The following is a 17,008-nucleotide window of genomic DNA, read 5'->3' as shown; positions in this document are numbered from 1 at the left end:
ATTTGACACTTTTCTTGAGGTAAAAGATGCTATCTTTTGTTGTTCTTTTGAAAAGAGTGGCCGCATCATTACTGGAGACTGTGATTAGTACTCCCTCCGGTCCTTTTTACTCTGCACATTGGGTTTGGCGAAAGTCAAACCATGCTAAGTTTGACCAAATTTATATAAAAAATTATTAGCATCTATAATATCTAGTAAATATAATATGAAAATATATTTCAAGATGGATCTAATGATATTGGTTTTGTTATGTGAATGTTAATAATTTTTTGTATAAACTTGGTCAAAGTTGGATGAGATTGACTTCAGACAAACCTAATATGCAGAGTAAAAAGGACCGGAGGGAGTATATGATTCAGTTTTAAATAATTTGTTTTATGATCCCAGTGCAAATGAATTGATATTTTAGTTGTCATATGTCTGCAGAGAAGCAAAATCAGGAAGCTGTAGTTCTTCGAAGGCCAAGTTTGAGGAGTGATATTGTTGCACGGCAACCCTCTCCATTGACAGGTACAATGTCCACTCTTCCACATCTCTATGCTTGTTTATGTAATTTCTTCATTGCCATGTTAGATCATTAACTGTTATACATTCCAAATTGTGCAATAACAGCATTATTGAATGACGGAGCGTGAGTGGATGTATAGTGGTTGGACTCACAGTAAATCAACTGATGAGTGGTATAATAAGACAAAAGAATTCATAGATTTTGCCTTCTCTATGCCAAGTGTAGTCCAGAATGGAAAGATTAAGTGTCCGTGTGCTAAATGTCGAAACTATGAGAGCAAGAACAGGGATGATGTAGAGTTAGATCTGTGTCATTTTGGTTTCAAGTGGAATTATACTGTCTGGAATGCACATGGTGAAGGGCATGTCGAAATTACAGACTATGTGGATGCTGGGAGGCTGATCGGATGGACACTATGTTGAATGATCTAGCTGCGCGTGCCACCCCCCCCCCCCCCCCAAGCTTTCTATAGAATGATTGATAATGTAAAAGAGTTGGTGCATGAAAATACAAGCCACTCAACTATGTCTGCCATAGCACGGTTCTTGACAATAAAGTCACAACACAATCAACCTGAATCTTGTTATAATGATACACTACAACTGATCCATGAGCTGCTGCCTAACAATTCCTCACTGCCAAAGGACTTCTATAGGTCAAAGAAATTGCTAGAGGGTCTTGGTATGCCATATCATAAAATTCATGTTTGTCCCAAAACTTGCATGTTGTATTACAAGGACAATAAGAATAAGCAGAAATGTGATTTTTGTAAGACCCCTAGGTACAAGGCTGGTTCAAAAAAGATCCCACGTAAGGTGTTGCGGCACTTGCCTATAAAAGATAGGTTGCAGCGATTGTTTGCACATGAGGAGACCGCAAAAATGTTGCGATCGCACAAAGAAACTCCTGGTAAAATGGTGCACCCACGTGATGGTGAAGCATGGCAACAACTTGATAAGGATTACCCAGACTTTGCATTAGATCCTAGGAATCAGCGAGTAGTTGTATCCACAGATGGCTTCACTCCTTATAGTTTGTCCGCTGCTTCTTATTCATGCTGGCTAGTGTTTGTGGTTAGTTTAAATCGGCCTCCTGAAGTCATAAATCGTTCTGAGTACATATTTCTTGCTCTTGTTATCCTGGAGGTGGAATTGGTTTCCGTGATATGTTGTCCTTTAATCAGGCTTTGCTTGCGAGGCAAGGATGGAGATTACTCCAATATCTGGATAGCCTGTGTGCTAGGGTTCTAAAGTCCAAATATTACCCGAATGGGGAGTTACTAGATACAGTCTTTGCGACTGACGCATCGCCGGTATGGAGAGGGATGGAATTTGGGCTGGAACTCCTGAAAGAAGGAGTCATTTGGAGGATCGGTGATGGCCCGAAAATTAGGATACAGAGGGATAATTGGATCCCCAGGCTTAATGGACTAAAGGCGGCCACCTTTGTAAGGAATTCACGCCTACGTTGGGTGAACCAGCTCATCAAACCGGACGCCAATGAATGGAATTCAGAACTCATCCACCAAATCTTCCCTGTATACGATGCAGAGGCAATCTGTAGGATAAAACTGCCCACCAGGAGGTCTACGGACAGCATTGCTTGGCATCATGAAAATACGGGTATTTTCTCTATAAGGAGTGCGTATAAACTGGCCGAGGAAATCAAAGTGAGGGATAAGCCTCAGGCATCTAGCTCTTTAGGCTCAGCAAATAATAGGAGCAGCTGGGATCTGATTTGGAAGTCCAAAATTCCCCAGAAGATAAAGATAAATGCTTGGAGAATCGCAACAAATTCTCTGGCCACCATCAAAAATAAAGTCAGGCGCACCTTGGGGAAGATTGCAACATGTACCATCTGTGGTCAGGAGGATGAATATGAGTTCCACGCAGTGGTGGCGTGCACCAAAGCTAAAGCTCTCCGGAGTGAGATGAGGAAAGTTTGGGCTTTACCCACAGAGAAAGAACTCAGGTACACAGGAAGGGACTGGCTCCAATGCCTCTTAGCGACGTGCGATGAAGACACAAGGGAGAAGCTAATGTTACTGTTCTAGAGAGCTTGGTTCCTACGCGATGACTGCATACATGGAGAAGGAAAAGCAAGAGTTTCTGTATCGGTTGACTTCTTGGAGAGGTACAAGGAAGAGATCCACCAGTCAATGTGCGAACTGACAGATGACCGAGGGAAAGGTAGTCTGTTCCCTGAAAAACTGAACACTCCCACCCATACTCCAAAGACGATCTGCAAATGGAACCCCCCTCCTGTCGGAATTTGGAAACTAAATACAGATGCGTCGTTCGTCGGCAAATCAGAGGATACCTGTCTTGGAACGGTAGTCAGAGATCACAGGGGAGATGTGGTCTTGTCAGTTTGTAGGAAGATCAAGGCAAGTGCAGGCCCTGAAGAAGCAGAAGCGGAGGCAATTAAATTGGGGATGAGCGAGCTGTCAGGCTTGTACCAAGGCAAACTAATCATTGAATCTGACTGCCTAACCATAGTGAATCGACTGAAAGCGGAAGGAGTGGACAAATCACAACTGCACCACATTGTCCAAGACATCAGAGATCAGATGGGGCTCTTCGAATCCGTCTCCTGGTCGGCGACCAAACAAGAGGGCAACCAACTAGCACATGCGCTGGCCGCTTGGGTAAGGAAGAATGGCGGATGCAGAGTCATTGCCGGTGTCCCAAGTCAATTAGTTGCTCTGTCTCTATCTGAATGTAACCCTGCCTAAAGCCGTTAGCTTTTGGCTTGCCTAAAAAAACTCAATGTCCTTATGCAACCTTTGGTTGATGAATTGATTGAGTTGTAGGGTGGTGTTCAAACGTGGGATGCATATGGGAAGGCAAACTTCCCGATGAAGGCAGCCTATCTATGGTCAGTCCATGATTTTCCAGCCTTTGGAATGGTTGCTGGGTGGAGCACCCATGGAAAATTTTGTTGTTATGATTGTATGAGTGATACCAAAGCATTCTGGTTAGAAAATGGTGGAAAGGCTTGCTGGTTTGATTGTCATAGGAGGTTTCTTCCGGTAGGCCATGAGTTTAGAACCCAGGCTGATGCATTTCGGAAAGACACAATAATATTAGATGAACCACCTAGGCATTTGAAAGGTAAAGAAGTAGAAGCCCAAATGAGAGCCCAAGTAGGAAACACCAAAACATATGGAAAAGAACACAACTGGACACATGTTAGTTGTTTCTGGGATCTGCCTTACTCCAACAAATTGGTTTTTCGGCATTGTATTGATGTAATGCACAATGAGAAGAATGTAGCTGAGGCTATTTGGAACACATGCTTTGACATAACTGATAAAACAAAAGATAATGTCAAAGCGAGGAAAGATCAAGCTAAGATTTGCAAACGTCCTAAGATGAATCTAGTCGAAAAGCCAAATGGCAAGTGGGATAAGCCAAGGGCACTTTTCAGCATTGAGGGGAAGCATAAGGTCATCATTTTGAATTGGTTCAAAAAGCTATTATTTCCTGATGGGTATGCTTCCAACTTCAGAAGAGGGGTTAATCTGAAGGATAAGAAATTGTTTGGACTGAAAAGTCATGATTACCACATATTCATTGAGTGTTTACTCCCAGCTGCTTTCCGTGGTTTTCTTCCTGAAGGCATTTGGATTTGTCTTTTCGAGCTTAGCTTTTTCTATAGGCAGTTGTGTGCTAAACAACTCAGCAAAGACATAGTAGCAAGTCTGGAAAAGAACATCGTGGTGATTATTTGCAAATTAGAGAAGATATTCCCTCCTGGGTTTTTCAATCCCATGCAACACCTAATGATTCATCTACCTCGCCAAGCCAGGCTAGCAGGCCCTGTCCAGAATACATGGATGTATCGATTTGAGAGGTATATCTTATATGAAAGTAAAAAAAGTTGTTTACTTGGCAAATGCATTTCTTCATAGCTTGTTTTTCTTTGATTCAGGGGTATTGGAAAACTAAGGAAGAAAGTACGTAATAAGTCACGAGTCGAGGGATCAATAGCTGAGGCTTTCCTTATTGATGAGGCCACAAATCTTTTCTCCCTTTATTTTAAATCTGATGTGCACTCAGTTAGAAACCGACCACCTAGATATGATGATGGCAGATTATCATTTCATTCCACTTGTGATCTTGAGATGTTTCAACATCCTGGACGATGCTTGAGCTATATGGGTCATTATGATTTCACAACACAAGAATACAAGGTGGCATTCTTGTATATTCTGACTAACATGCCAGAGATGGATGATTTCTTCACGTAGGTGTTTTCTGTCCTTGTAGAAATTCAGTAGCATAAATAATTATTTTGGAATAACTTGATGACCAAGGTCTGTTTTGTCCTTGTAGTGAATTTGATACAAAACATTGTAGGGGAGAAAGCATACAAACTGATGAACAACAGTGTGAACTAAGATTAAATGGTTCGATACTTGGCAACAAGTGCCCTAACTTTTTCAGCTGGTTCAAATCTCATGTAATGTGCCCCATACTTATTCCACTCACTATTTTTTCAACTACATAGAAGCAAAAACTAATATAAGTAAACATTTTGGTGCAGTGTCAAACAACTTCAGGTGTTCATAATGCATTGCGTCAAATGTCATATGGGTTTCCGACAAGAGTGAAAACCTATGGAATTTATGATGTGAATGGGTATAGGTTTCGCTCAGAGATCTATGAGAAGACTGGAACATATTTGGGTTCATGTAACATAGGAGTTTGTGTCACGAGCTTTGATGAGGATGAACACTTACAAGTGCATGAAGGCAGGAGTTAAAAATTGTACCGAGAGTGGAGAAAGTGGCCCCATCAACAACACTAAGGTCAACGAGCGTCTTGTAAGTTCATGCATGTTTGCTCTTCCTTCAGAACTTCAAAACTTGTTAATCTGAAATTAATAGCGAGATATTGTTATTGCATTGTTTCAGAACACATATTACACAGCTCTGAAAGCAGCAGATCCACTACATTGGAAGGACCGTGATCTCGATCCAGAAATCATGTACTCCTCCATTGGTGGCATGCCCCATGGGCGACTAGCAATAGGTGATGGTGCTATAAAGAAAGCAGTGGTCGTTGCAAAAGCTAGAGAGAATGACACAAGGCCATCAAACTCCATATCATACCATTGTTTATTGAAGGAAAATGCTCAACTTAAAAGGCGCTGCAAGAATAATTTTGTTCTGAGCAAACATGTACCGGTATTGCTCATCTTTTACACAAATTTGCTTTGATTGCATTATGGATCTTGTTGATGGTTTGCACATCGATTTCACCATTTATTGCACTGTAGGGGTTTTATGGCAAGCTGGGATGGGAAGTACCCGAAGATCTTCTTGCCTACCAAGATGAGCTGATGGATGGCGGTGATCTGGTATGTACACCATGACACTCAACCCCTCTATGCAACAAACTTGAGCCTATTCTAATCACAAATACCATGTTCTATGATAATACCATTGACTAGCCTTGTTCAATTTTAGACTATACTTGCAGTTTCATTTCCATGTACTCCGAGTTCTAAATTAGACACTGAAGCTACATAATCTCTTGCATGTCAAATTGTGCAGTAGATCTGAATTGCTTGAATAGGTGCAAGCTTCTGACCACGACTTCACTCTCTATTTGATCTAATGATCACTATACCAGATTACCAGTTAGCGTTTTTCATATTACACAAGATGTTGATGCACTTCATATCTTCCACATTTTTTATCTGATCTCAGAAAGATAACTTGGGCTTTTGGCTCGTTTACATCAGTTACTCATGTGCTTATATCTACTGACCATGCACTTGACTAGCGTATAAAGTGAGAATACTATTTCTTTTTCCTGTTTCACAAAACAGATGGGATAGACAGAATATATCACCTAATACAATTGCATGTAGTGAAGATTAGGAAAATCAATCTATGGCAATCAGTTGCTCCTGCTTTATTAATAGCCTGTTCTAATACTTGTAAAATGTGCAAGTTCTGCTTTAGTGTGTGTTCGCTGTTTTACTTCACTATGTTGAAATCTATTGCATTAACACTTTGCAGATGAATGAAACACCCCAAGACCAAGAAGATGGTGGTACTCCAATGACAGACTCTTCAGATGATGAAAGGCATGTTGATGCTGGTACTCAAATGGATGATCATGGTTCTGGTCCAACACATGAAAATCATTTAGGAATGCCATAGTTATAATTAGTGCTTGTATTGGTAACTATGTGCACGGACCCTTCTATTTGTCAATCGCTACTACTGATGGAAATTTAGGACTCTAGTATGTCTTTGGGTCTGGCTAATAACTAGTGTTAAGTTGAGCTTTTTGGTAATTACGCGAATCTGGTGAACATGGAGGTTTGTGTAATGGGTATATATTGTGAGCTATGAATGGGATGCCATCTTAAACTAGGCTATGTGACCTTTGTTTGTGCATGAATATTAATTGTTGTACCACAATTGGCTGTGAATTTCATTAATTCAATATTATTTTGATTTTTTGGGGTAAATAATCATTCCTGACGGGGTCACTGTGCTACCATGTTTCACTTTCCTGACATAGCCAGCCTTCATGATTAGGAGGTGCTCATTCCTCATGGCGACCTAGTAACGTTCAGGAAAGCAGAGAGCATTCCTGACGGCCAGATTCCTGAAGGCATTTCCTGACGGTGCCACCGTCAGGCATCACAGTTTGTCGATCATGGGGGGCCCGTCAGGAACGCGCATTATTCCTGACAAGCTGTTGCTAACGGGAAATTCCTGACGGTAAGCTCTCATTCCTGACGATTTTGACGCATTCCTGACGGTATCTTTTCTTTATTATAAGATATTCTAACTTTTTTTGAATCAGATGTATTTAGGCGTGTTTTAGTGTGTTTGTTCACTCATTTGAGTTTGTATGTGGTCCATATTGAAATATCCAAAAACATCTTATATTGGTGTGACGTGCTTGCCTAACGCCCCAAGCTCAGCTACCTAGACCTGCCACTGCTAGTCAGCCCCGACATGGGAGGTGGCGATCCAAAATATCCTCGCAATATTTCGGTCCTTGGCAACTCCATCAAGTATGTCGAGATGCTGCCTCATCCTGACGAAAGCTCCTTGGTAGGTATGGTTGATGCCTCGCTGTCTGTTACTTTCAATGCATACATTTCTTGGTATCACCATATCCACACACCCATAGATAGTGTAGGGTTTGGGGTGGATAACCTGATCCGGACCCAAAAAGTTCTGAGCATTTAGTGTGCCGAGGGTTTCGTTGTGCAGTCTGAACTTGCTTGCTACCATTGTCAATGTGGATGTGAACTTTCAATAGAGACCAATATTTCAAGAAAAAAATAACATCAGCAACGCTCTGCTCTGACCTCACCACAAGACGTATTTCATGGGACCATGAGCGAGCAACGGATTTATTTATTGAGGCGGGGCAACGTGTGATTGGACATCTATCCATCGTACATCACAAGGAAACGAAGCCAAGTATTACCAAACCAAATTGAACCAAATTTAGACAACATTTATTTAATGAGATCCGCAGGAGCAGGGGTCCAAGCACACATTCGACCATACGATCTATATCTAGCACATGCCAGGCCAGCGGTGGCACTTTTATTTACAAAAAGAATCCCGCCGCTCTGCTCTTGGCATTTGCAGAATACCACTTTGCCTCTCCATGCAACCCCATCCCTCTCCAATCTCCTCCAGCCAGCCATGGATCCTGATCTAGCATGGTGGGCACCGCACCACCGTGCACCCCCAACGCTACATATGCCTCCTCTCTGTCGCAGCCGCCTAGAAGCACCACACCCCCTTCTCCAAGCCATCTACATGGTGGGAAATCTTGATGGCACTTTCATTGTCACACCAAATAGGCACTTTGTCACAAATGACACCGTAATACTTTAAAGTTTGCCTCATCCATAAGAGTTGTGCACAACAACTACCGGCCGCCACATACTCCACTTCGGTGGACGAGAGAGACACACAACTTTGCTTTTTAGAAGACCAACTTACCAAAGAGCAACCAAGGAATTGGCACCCTCCGGAAGTGGACTTCCTATCCACTTTGTCTCCCGCCCAATCGGAATCCGAATATCCTACAAGCTTGAAGTTTACTCCTCTTGGGTACCATAAGCCAAAGTTTGGGGTATGAGCCAAATATCGAAAGATTCGCTTGACCGCCACAAAGTGGCTTTCCTTAGGTGTGGCTTGAAACCGTGCACAAATTCCCACACTCAACATGATATCCGTTCTAGATGCACAAAGGTAAAGCAAGGATCCAATCATGGAACGATATACCTTTTGATCCACCGCTTTACCATTGGGATCGATGTCAAGTTGGCACTTGGTGGGCATTGGAGTGGAAGCCGGCTTGACATCACTTAGCTTGAATCTCTTGAGCATGTCTTGAGTATATTTGGCTTGGTTGATGAAGGTACCTTCTCTTCTTTGCTTCACTTCGAAACCGAGAAAGAACTTCAACTCTCCCATGGAAGACATCTTGAACTTTGAGGTCATTAGTGCGGCAAATTCCTCATTGAAAGCTTTGTTAGGGGAACCAAAGATAATGTCATCAACATATAGTTGGCACACAAACAACTCCCCATTGACCTTCTTAGTAAAAAGAGTGGGGTCGATGAGCCCAACTTCAAATCCACGATCTTGTAACAACTCGGTAAGGTGCTCATACCACGCACGTGGGGCTTGTATAAGGCCATAGAGTGCCTTATCGAGTTGATACACATGATCAGGAAATTAGGGATCCTCGAACCCGGGGGGTTGCTTGACATATACCAACTCATTAATAGGACCATTAAGAAAAGCACTTTTCACATCCATTTGTTGCAGCTTAAAGTTATGATGAGCAGTATAAGCAATGAACATGCGAATGGACTCAAGACGAGCAACGGGAGCAAAGGTTTCACCGTAGTCGATACCCTCGACTTGGGAGCAGCCTTGTGCTACCAAGCGAGCCTTGTTCCAGATGATGATTCCATGAGCATCTTGCTTGTTCTTGAAAATCCACTTGGTTCCAATGACATTGTGGTTCCCCGTTGGTCTTGGCACCAATCTCCACATCTTGTTGTACTCGAAGTTGTTAAGTTCTTCATGCATGGCATTAAGCCAATCCGGATCTTCGAGCGCCTCATAGACCTTTTTGGGTTCAACACAAGAGACAAACGCGTGATGTTCACAATAGTTTGCCAATTGTCTACGAGTGCTTACCCCCTTTTTCAAGCTTCCAAGCACATTCTCCATGAGATGACCTTTGGTGGAGAGCTTTGATGCAACCTTGGTGGCACGACGCTCCAATTCCTCCTCATGAGAGAAATGAGGAGCGGAAACTTGATCATCTTGAGCGTCGTCTTGAGCTTGTTCTTGATCTTGAACTTGCTCGGGGGAGAGGACTTGACCGTGGGCATCACTTGGTGTGTCAACACCGTCTTGAGTATGATCTTGCCCTTGGTCTTGTTCATGAGGTTGAGGGCCTTCACTTTGTTCTTCAGAAGCGTGTGGGCCTTGGGTTGGTGATGGCTCCACTTGAGTGGAGCATTGTCCTTCTCCTTCGGCCAAAAGGGGTTCCTCAATGGGTAGGATGAAACCAACACCCATTCTTCTTATGGCTTGGGGAGGAATTTCATCACCTACATCACAACTGCCACTTTGCTCCACTTGGGAGCCGTTATTCTCATCAAACTCCACGTTACACGTCTCCTCAATAAGTCCCGTGGACTTATTGAGGACACGGTAAGCATGAGAGTTTGTAGCATAACCAACAAATATGCCCTCATAAGCTCTAGCCTCAAATTTAGACAACCGAACACCTTTCTTGAGAATAAAACACTTGCACCCGAACACCCGAAAGTACTTGAGGTTGGGCTTGTTACCGCTGAGTATCTCATAAGGAGTCTTGTTCAAGCCCTTGCGGAGATAGAGCCGATTGGATGCATGACATGCGGTGTTGGTGGCTTCGGCCCAAAATTTGTACGGAGACTTGAACTCCGCCATCATGGTCCTTGCCGCATCCATCAACGTCCGGTTCTTCCTCTCCGCAACACCATTTTGTTGAGGGGTGTATGGTGCGGAATATTGAGCTCGCTAAGAAACTCATCCAAGGTGTAATTCTTGAACTCGGTGCCGTTGTCACTTCTTATTGTCAAGATCTTTGCATTGTGTTGACGTTGAGCTTCATTTTCAAAGTCAATGACGGTTTGTTGGGTCTCGCTCTTCCACTTAAAGAAATATACCCAAGTGTATCTTGAATAATCATCCACAATCACCAAGCAATACTTCCTACCCCCAAGACTATCGAAAGATGGAGGCCCAAAGAGATCCAAGTGAAGGAGCTCCAAAGGCCTCTTTGATTAAATGATAGTCGTGGGAGGGTGAGCCTTCTCATGTAACTTCCCTTCGATACAAGCACTGCAAGCACGATCTTTAGCAAAACTAACATTTGTTAGTCCTCGGACATGGCCCCCCTTGAGAAGACTTTGCAAATATCTCATATTGACATGGGCTAAACGGCGATGCCAAAGCCATCCCACGTCAACTTTAGCCATTAGGCCTGTCGCGGTCTTAGTGGGTCGCTCCGACAAGTTAATCACATATAGACCGTTCTCGACATGCCCAACAAAGGCTACTTTAATAGTCTTGCTCCAAAAGACGGCCACGGTATCAATATCAAAGAAAGTGGCAAAGCCCATGATAGCAAGTTGACGAACGGAAAGTAAATTGTATGCAAGGGACTCGACAAGCATGACTTTCTCGATCGTGAGTTCATGAGAAATGACAACCTTGCCGAGTCCCAATACCTTAGAAGATGAGGCATCACCCCACTCAACATTGGTGGCCATAGATGGAATCTTGTGCACGTCCACCACCAAGTCCTTGCTTCCGGTCATATGATTTGTAGCCCCACTATCGAGCAACCATGATCCCCCACCGGAAGCAAACACCTACAAGAGATCAATGCTTGGTTTTAGGTACCCATTTTGTAATGGGTCCTTTGATGTTAGTAACAAGGGTCTTGGGAACCCAAATAGACCATTCAATGTACTCATAAGGAGAACCAACAAATTTGGCATAAACATGCCCATCACTAGCACGGCACAATACATAAGAAGGGTTAAAGTCGCCGGCTTTTTGGGAGGGGTGGCATTGCCCTTCTTGACAACGCCACCCTTCGCATTGTTCTTCTTCTCCTTGGAAGCACCCTCTCCCTCCTTCACAAAAGTTTGCTTGAGAGGGGGAGGTCGTTTGGTCTTGTCATTCTTCTTCTTGTTCTTGGGGTTGGGTGCGAACCCAATTCCTTCCTTGGCCACAACTTCCTTTTGATTGCTCAAAAGGTCGTTGAGGTTCTTCTCGCCTTGTATGCATGACACGAGGCCTTTCTCAAGTTGCTCCTTCAACTTAGCATTCTCCTCAATAAGATGCATATGCTCACAACGAGGGTTAGAAGCATTTGCATTATCAATCAACACCATATGAGGAAAGGTGGCTTTCTCCTTGGTTAGCTTTACTTCGAGTTGATCATGAGACTCCTTGAGGCTAGCATGAACACCCTTCAAGACTTTGTGAGCCTTGTCGAGAATGTCAAACTCCACTTGGAGTCTAGCAAGATCAACCCCAAGCTTTGCCTTCTCGGAGTTTAGCACATGAGAAACAACAAGAGCATGATCAAGATCTTTCTTTAATTTAGCATGATCATCGTTGTGTGACTCCTCAAGAGCCAAACGAAGACCACGCTCTTCCTCAAGAGCATTGGAAAGATCCGAAATCTCATCGGCATAGTCACGACTATGCCCTTCCATCTTAGAGATGGTATCTTCATGAACCTCAATCATGAAATTGGCTTCACCAAGTTGTTCCAAGAGAGCAACGAAGTGCTTCTTGGATTTACCCTTGAGTTTACCCATAAAGGTCTCAAACTCATTCTCCTCCACATTAGCTCCCACATGTTCATCAATGCTATCCGTCGAAGAAGGATGATTAATGATGGTAGTTTTGATGTTGGGGGTTACCTTGTTGGTGGCTTTGTCCATGAGGCACTTGGCGGTGATGTTCTCATTTGGTGAGTCGAAGAGAGACACCCGAGGAGTCGTCGCAATCGCCACGGAGGCCATGGCAACCGTCTCACCATCTTCATCATCGTCATCATCCTCATTGTACTCTTCTTGTACCACCAACGCCTTGTGAGGAGTCTTCTTGGTGAAGTTGCTCTTGTTGGGGAAAGACTTGGCCTTGTCCTTTCGGATGAGCTTGCCACCGTTGTCTTCCCTCTTCTCATACGGGCACTCCGCAACAAAGTGGCTCACATTGCCACAATTGAAACAAGTCCTTACTCGTTGCTTGCCCCTTGCGCCACTTGAATTGTTCTTGTTGAAGTTGGGCCTTGAGTTCTTCTTGCTCCAAAATTGCCTTGAAGCAAGAGCCATGTGTTCATGATAGGCATACTTCGTATCTTCAAGGTTGCTCTCCTCATCTTCCTCCTCTTCCTCTTCTTCGACACACACCTTGGCCTTCAAAGCAAGGTTGGGCTTCTTGGCTCTTTGAGAGCGAAAAACCGCATTGTCGGCGGTCTTGTCCAATATGCTCATAGCCACAAACTCATCTAACACCTCACTTGAGGACAAGGTGTGGAAGTCCGGCCTTTGACGAATGACGGATGACATGGCCTTGTGGTAAGGCATCATTGCCTTGAGGAATTTGCGCTTGATCCAATTGTCATCCGTGTCCTTACTTCCATGATCTCGGAGAGAGACCGCGAGTTTGGTAACTCTCCGATAAAGCTCACGAGGTTCTTCATCTTCTTTCATTGCAGACTCATCGGCTTCATCTTGCACCACTTCATAGTTGGAACATTGAATGCTTGCACTTCCCCGATAGAGGGAAACCACTTTGTGCCAAGCATCTTTGGCCAAGGAGTAGGGCCGGAGATGAGGAAGGTCTTCGGGAAGGATTGCTTCTTGGATGATGAAGAGAGCATTCTCATTGAATTGATCACCCACGGCTTCTCTAGGAGTGAAGTTGCTTCGTTCATGCGGATAAAAACCTTCTTCAAATATTCTCCAAAGGTTAGTGTTCACATGATTTACATGACGCTTAAAACGATAGACCCAAGAATCAAAATCCTCCTTTTTATCTATCTTGGGGGGAGGACCGGCATGATTCAAATGAGTAGATGGAATAGGTCCACCATAAATCGGTGGAGGTTCCACATGGGCAAAGATGCCGGTGCCATGTTTACCACTAGAAGAAGGACCTTTCTCACTAGTAGCTTCCCCTTTGTCGGAGGTAGCATCCGTCACCTTGTTAGCGGGATCACCCACTTTCAAAGGTGCGGTGGAAAGTTTAAGCCCTTCAATGAACTTATTAAACATGGTTTCAACCTCGGTCGTCATGGAGGTTTTCAATGTGTCCAAAGCCACATTGAATTCCTCACGAGAGACCGTAGTTCCCCCGTCAGCCGAAGACGAGCCCGGATTCACACTCTTCAGACGGCAAAGTCCTTAATAAAGAGACGAGGCTCTGATACCAATTGAAAGGATCGATATAGTTGACTAGAGAGGGGGGTGAATAGGCAACTAACAATTTTTAGCTTTTCTTTAACAATTTAAACTTTGCATCAAAGTAGGTTGTCTAGATATGAAACTAAGTGAGCAACCTATATGAGGCAACAATGATAAGCACACAAGCAAGCAAGAGATATAACACAATTAAGCTTGCACAAGTAAAGGCACGAGATAACCAAGAGTGGAGCCGGTGGAGACGAGGATGTGTTACCGAAGTTCCTTCCCTTTGAGGGGAAGTACGTCTCCGTTGGAGCGGTGTGGAGGCACAATGCTCCCCAAGAAGCCACTAGGGCCACCGTATTCTCCTCACGCCCTCACACAATGCGAGATGCCATGATTCCACTATAGGTGCTATTGGAGGCGGCGACCGAACCTTTACAAACAAGGTTGGGGCAATCTCCACAACTTAATTGGAGGCTCCCAACGACACCACGAAGCTTCACCACAATGGAATATGGCTCCGCGGTGACCTCAACCATCTAGGGTGCTCAAACACCCAAGAGTAACAAGATCCGCAAGGGATTAGTGGGGGGAATCAAATTTCTCTTGGTTGAAGTGTAGATCGGGGCCTTCTCAACCACTCCCGAGCAAATCAACGAGTTTGATTGGCTAGGGAGTGAGATCGAGCGAAAATGGAACTTGGAGCAACAATGGACCTTAGGGTTGGAAGAGGTAAGTGTCTAGAGGAAGAAGACACCCCTTTTATAGTAGTGGACGAAATCCAACCGTTATCCACCTAAATAGCCCGCGACATGCGGTACTACTGCTCCTACCAAGCGGTACTACCGCAGTGCCATGCGGTACTACCGCGGCAACGGCAGGTACTAGAACAGGCCTGATTGGGGGCGGTACTTCCGCAAGCGCGGTACTACCGCGCCCCCCTTGCGGTACTACCGCAAGGCAGAAAAGTCCTAGCCTGGGGAGGGCGCGGATTAATAAAAATACATCAGTGCCTACTACCTCTAGAAATAAAACGATGCAAAAATCCGACACGGTACCACCGCAGGGGAGCGGTACTACCGCGTGGCAGCTGAACCAGGCCGCGCGCGGTACTACCACGCCCAAGGCGCGGTACTACCGCGGAGGCGCGGATGTAAAAAATTACATCCGCCCCTACTACCGCAAAGAAGCGGTACTAGGCCCGGGGGCCACGGTACTACGGCTCCGGAGGAGCGGTACTACCGTGGGCTCCTGCGGTACTACCGCGCCGTGGCACGGTACTACCGCAGGTGCCTGCGGTACTACCGCTCCAGGGAGCAGTACTACCGCAAGCTCAGCACCAGCAGCCAGGACAATCGCATAGAGGATAAACGGGGGATGCTCCAAAGTGCAGGGGAAAGGTGGAGACAAGGAAGAAGACGTGTACGTGATGATTCCACCCAAACCTTTCCGACGCGGACCCCTCTTAATAGTACGGCTTTCCTACGACTCAAATCCACCAAAAAGAAACGTAAAAAAACGCCGTCTTCAATAGTCTTCGATGGGCACCAAACCGTCTTGTGCCTTGCGATGAACCGTCTGAGAAACTCAAGGCACACGATTAGTCCGCAAAAGCATTGTCATCAATCACCAAAACACCTAAGGGATAAATATGCCCTTACACTTGTGATGGCTAAGTTGGGACACCCCTGCAGGGTATAAACTTTCGAGAGCGGTGCGTGCGGTTATGTGGCAGATGAGAATTTGTTAATATCCGGTTGTAGAGAACTTAACACTTGACTCAATTAAAATGCATCAACCGCGTGTGTAACCGTGATGGTCTCTTTTCGGTGGAGTCCGGGAAGTGAACACGGTTTGGGTTATGTTTGAACGTAAGTAGTTTCAGGATCAGTTCATGATCACTTCTAGCTTCACGATCATTTCGTTGCTTCTCTTCTCACTCTTATTTGCGTAAGTTAGCCACCATGTTTGCTTAGTGCTTACTGCAACTCCACCTCATTACCCCTTCCTATCCATAAGCTTAAATAGAGTTGATCTTGCAGGTTTTGAGCAACTGTCGAGAAGCTAGAGGTGATAAGTTTGTGTCCAAATACAATCACGGGCTCGCTATATATATTCCAACCCAGAGGAGATCGATCGAGCGTCGAGGCTGGGTTTTTTACGATCGGTTTGTGCACGTGACAGCTGATCGATCAATCCATCCATCCATGGGCGCAGTCGGATATGGGCTTGCTTTTTGACGACGATATCAGCGCGGCCACGACGACCAAGGCTGAGGCGCCGGCGGAGAAGTGTGGCGAGGAGGCGCAGACGGCATACTTGGCTCGCCGGCAAAAAGAGATGGAGACGGAACCTTAGGAGTCGCGCACCGACGTGAACGCCCACAAAACTCGTCTCTATCGTGCTTTCTGGAACGACATGTTCGCCAAGAAATGCGGCTCCTACCAGGACACGAGTAAGCCAGCATGAAGCCTTGGATCCTTTCACGCCTCTCCTAATTGCTACCTTTACGGTTTTAATCATTCTTTTCTGTCGCTGACTTTGTTACGTGCACTGTGATCGTTGTTTGCAGCGTCTATCACTCCCATGTGTTTCACCGACGGTAGCCACGACGCCTTCGTCCATGAGCAGGATACTCTGCAGATCTTTTCGATCAAAGTCGAGGTGATAATAGGGGGCCTACAGTGGCCACTCGACGTGTACGGCATGGTCGCCGCCCGCGACATAGTGGACCACAACCGTAATATCATCTTCCATCGCGAAAGAGACAACTGCCAAAGAATCACCAAGCAGGTTTGTGCACATCCCCCGTGGCCGCCTACTTCCTTCTGCGACAATACTATTTGGCCTGCTTATTTGTCGGCTAACCTTATATATATGTGATGTGCATGCATATAGGGTCCGTATCTTGCACTAACAGGCCCCACTCGAGCTGTTTTGCTATCTGTCGATCCAACCTATGTTGAGGTTGATCTGAAGGTGAAAGGTGTCGTCCAATCCGAGGCCAAA

At 44.9% G+C, this 17,008-nt stretch overlaps 2 protein-coding genes across 2 annotated transcripts; both read left to right on the top strand.

The window, feature by feature from the left end:
• The first annotated feature begins 3,350 nt into the window (after positions 1 to 3,350).
• Positions 3,351 to 5,238, top strand: LOC123140644 (uncharacterized). Its single transcript, XM_044559929.1, has 2 exons — positions 3,351 to 4,756; positions 4,846 to 5,238. The coding sequence occupies exon 1, from the start codon at positions 3,366 to 3,368 to the stop codon at positions 4,419 to 4,421; it is 1,056 nt and encodes a 351-aa protein (XP_044415864.1). The 5' UTR covers positions 3,351 to 3,365; the 3' UTR covers positions 4,422 to 4,756; positions 4,846 to 5,238.
• Positions 5,239 to 5,246: 8 nt separating this feature from the next.
• On the top strand, positions 5,247 to 6,987 carry LOC123140645 (uncharacterized). Its single transcript, XM_044559931.1, has 4 exons — positions 5,247 to 5,336; positions 5,427 to 5,699; positions 5,792 to 5,872; positions 6,540 to 6,987. The coding sequence occupies exons 1-4, from the start codon at positions 5,259 to 5,261 to the stop codon at positions 6,681 to 6,683; spliced, it is 576 nt and encodes a 191-aa protein (XP_044415866.1). The 5' UTR covers positions 5,247 to 5,258; the 3' UTR covers positions 6,684 to 6,987.
• Positions 6,988 to 17,008: the final 10,021 nt, after the last annotated feature.

Source organism: Triticum aestivum, chromosome 6D, assembly GCF_018294505.1.
Source record: "Triticum aestivum cultivar Chinese Spring chromosome 6D, IWGSC CS RefSeq v2.1, whole genome shotgun sequence".
NCBI classification, from domain to species: Eukaryota; Viridiplantae; Streptophyta; class Magnoliopsida; order Poales; family Poaceae; genus Triticum; species Triticum aestivum.
The sequence above is the reverse complement of the archived record's forward strand: the minus strand, read 5'-3'. Positions and strand labels throughout refer to the sequence as shown.

Bases quoted from the DNA above. Each gene is read 5' to 3' on its own strand.
- LOC123140644 (XM_044559929.1), top strand. From the start codon at position 3,366: ATGAAGGCAGCCTATCTATGGTCAGTCCATGATTTTCCAGCCTTTGGA.
- LOC123140645 (XM_044559931.1), top strand. From the start codon at position 5,259: ATGAAGGCAGGAGTTAAAAATTGTACCGAGAGTGGAGAAAGTGGCCCC. The intron at 5,337-5,426 runs GTAAGTTCATGC...GCATTGTTTCAG, and splicing joins CTAAGGTCAACGAGCGTCTT to AACACATATTACACAGCTCT. The intron at 5,700-5,791 runs GTATTGCTCATC...ATTGCACTGTAG, and splicing joins TTCTGAGCAAACATGTACCG to GGGTTTTATGGCAAGCTGGG.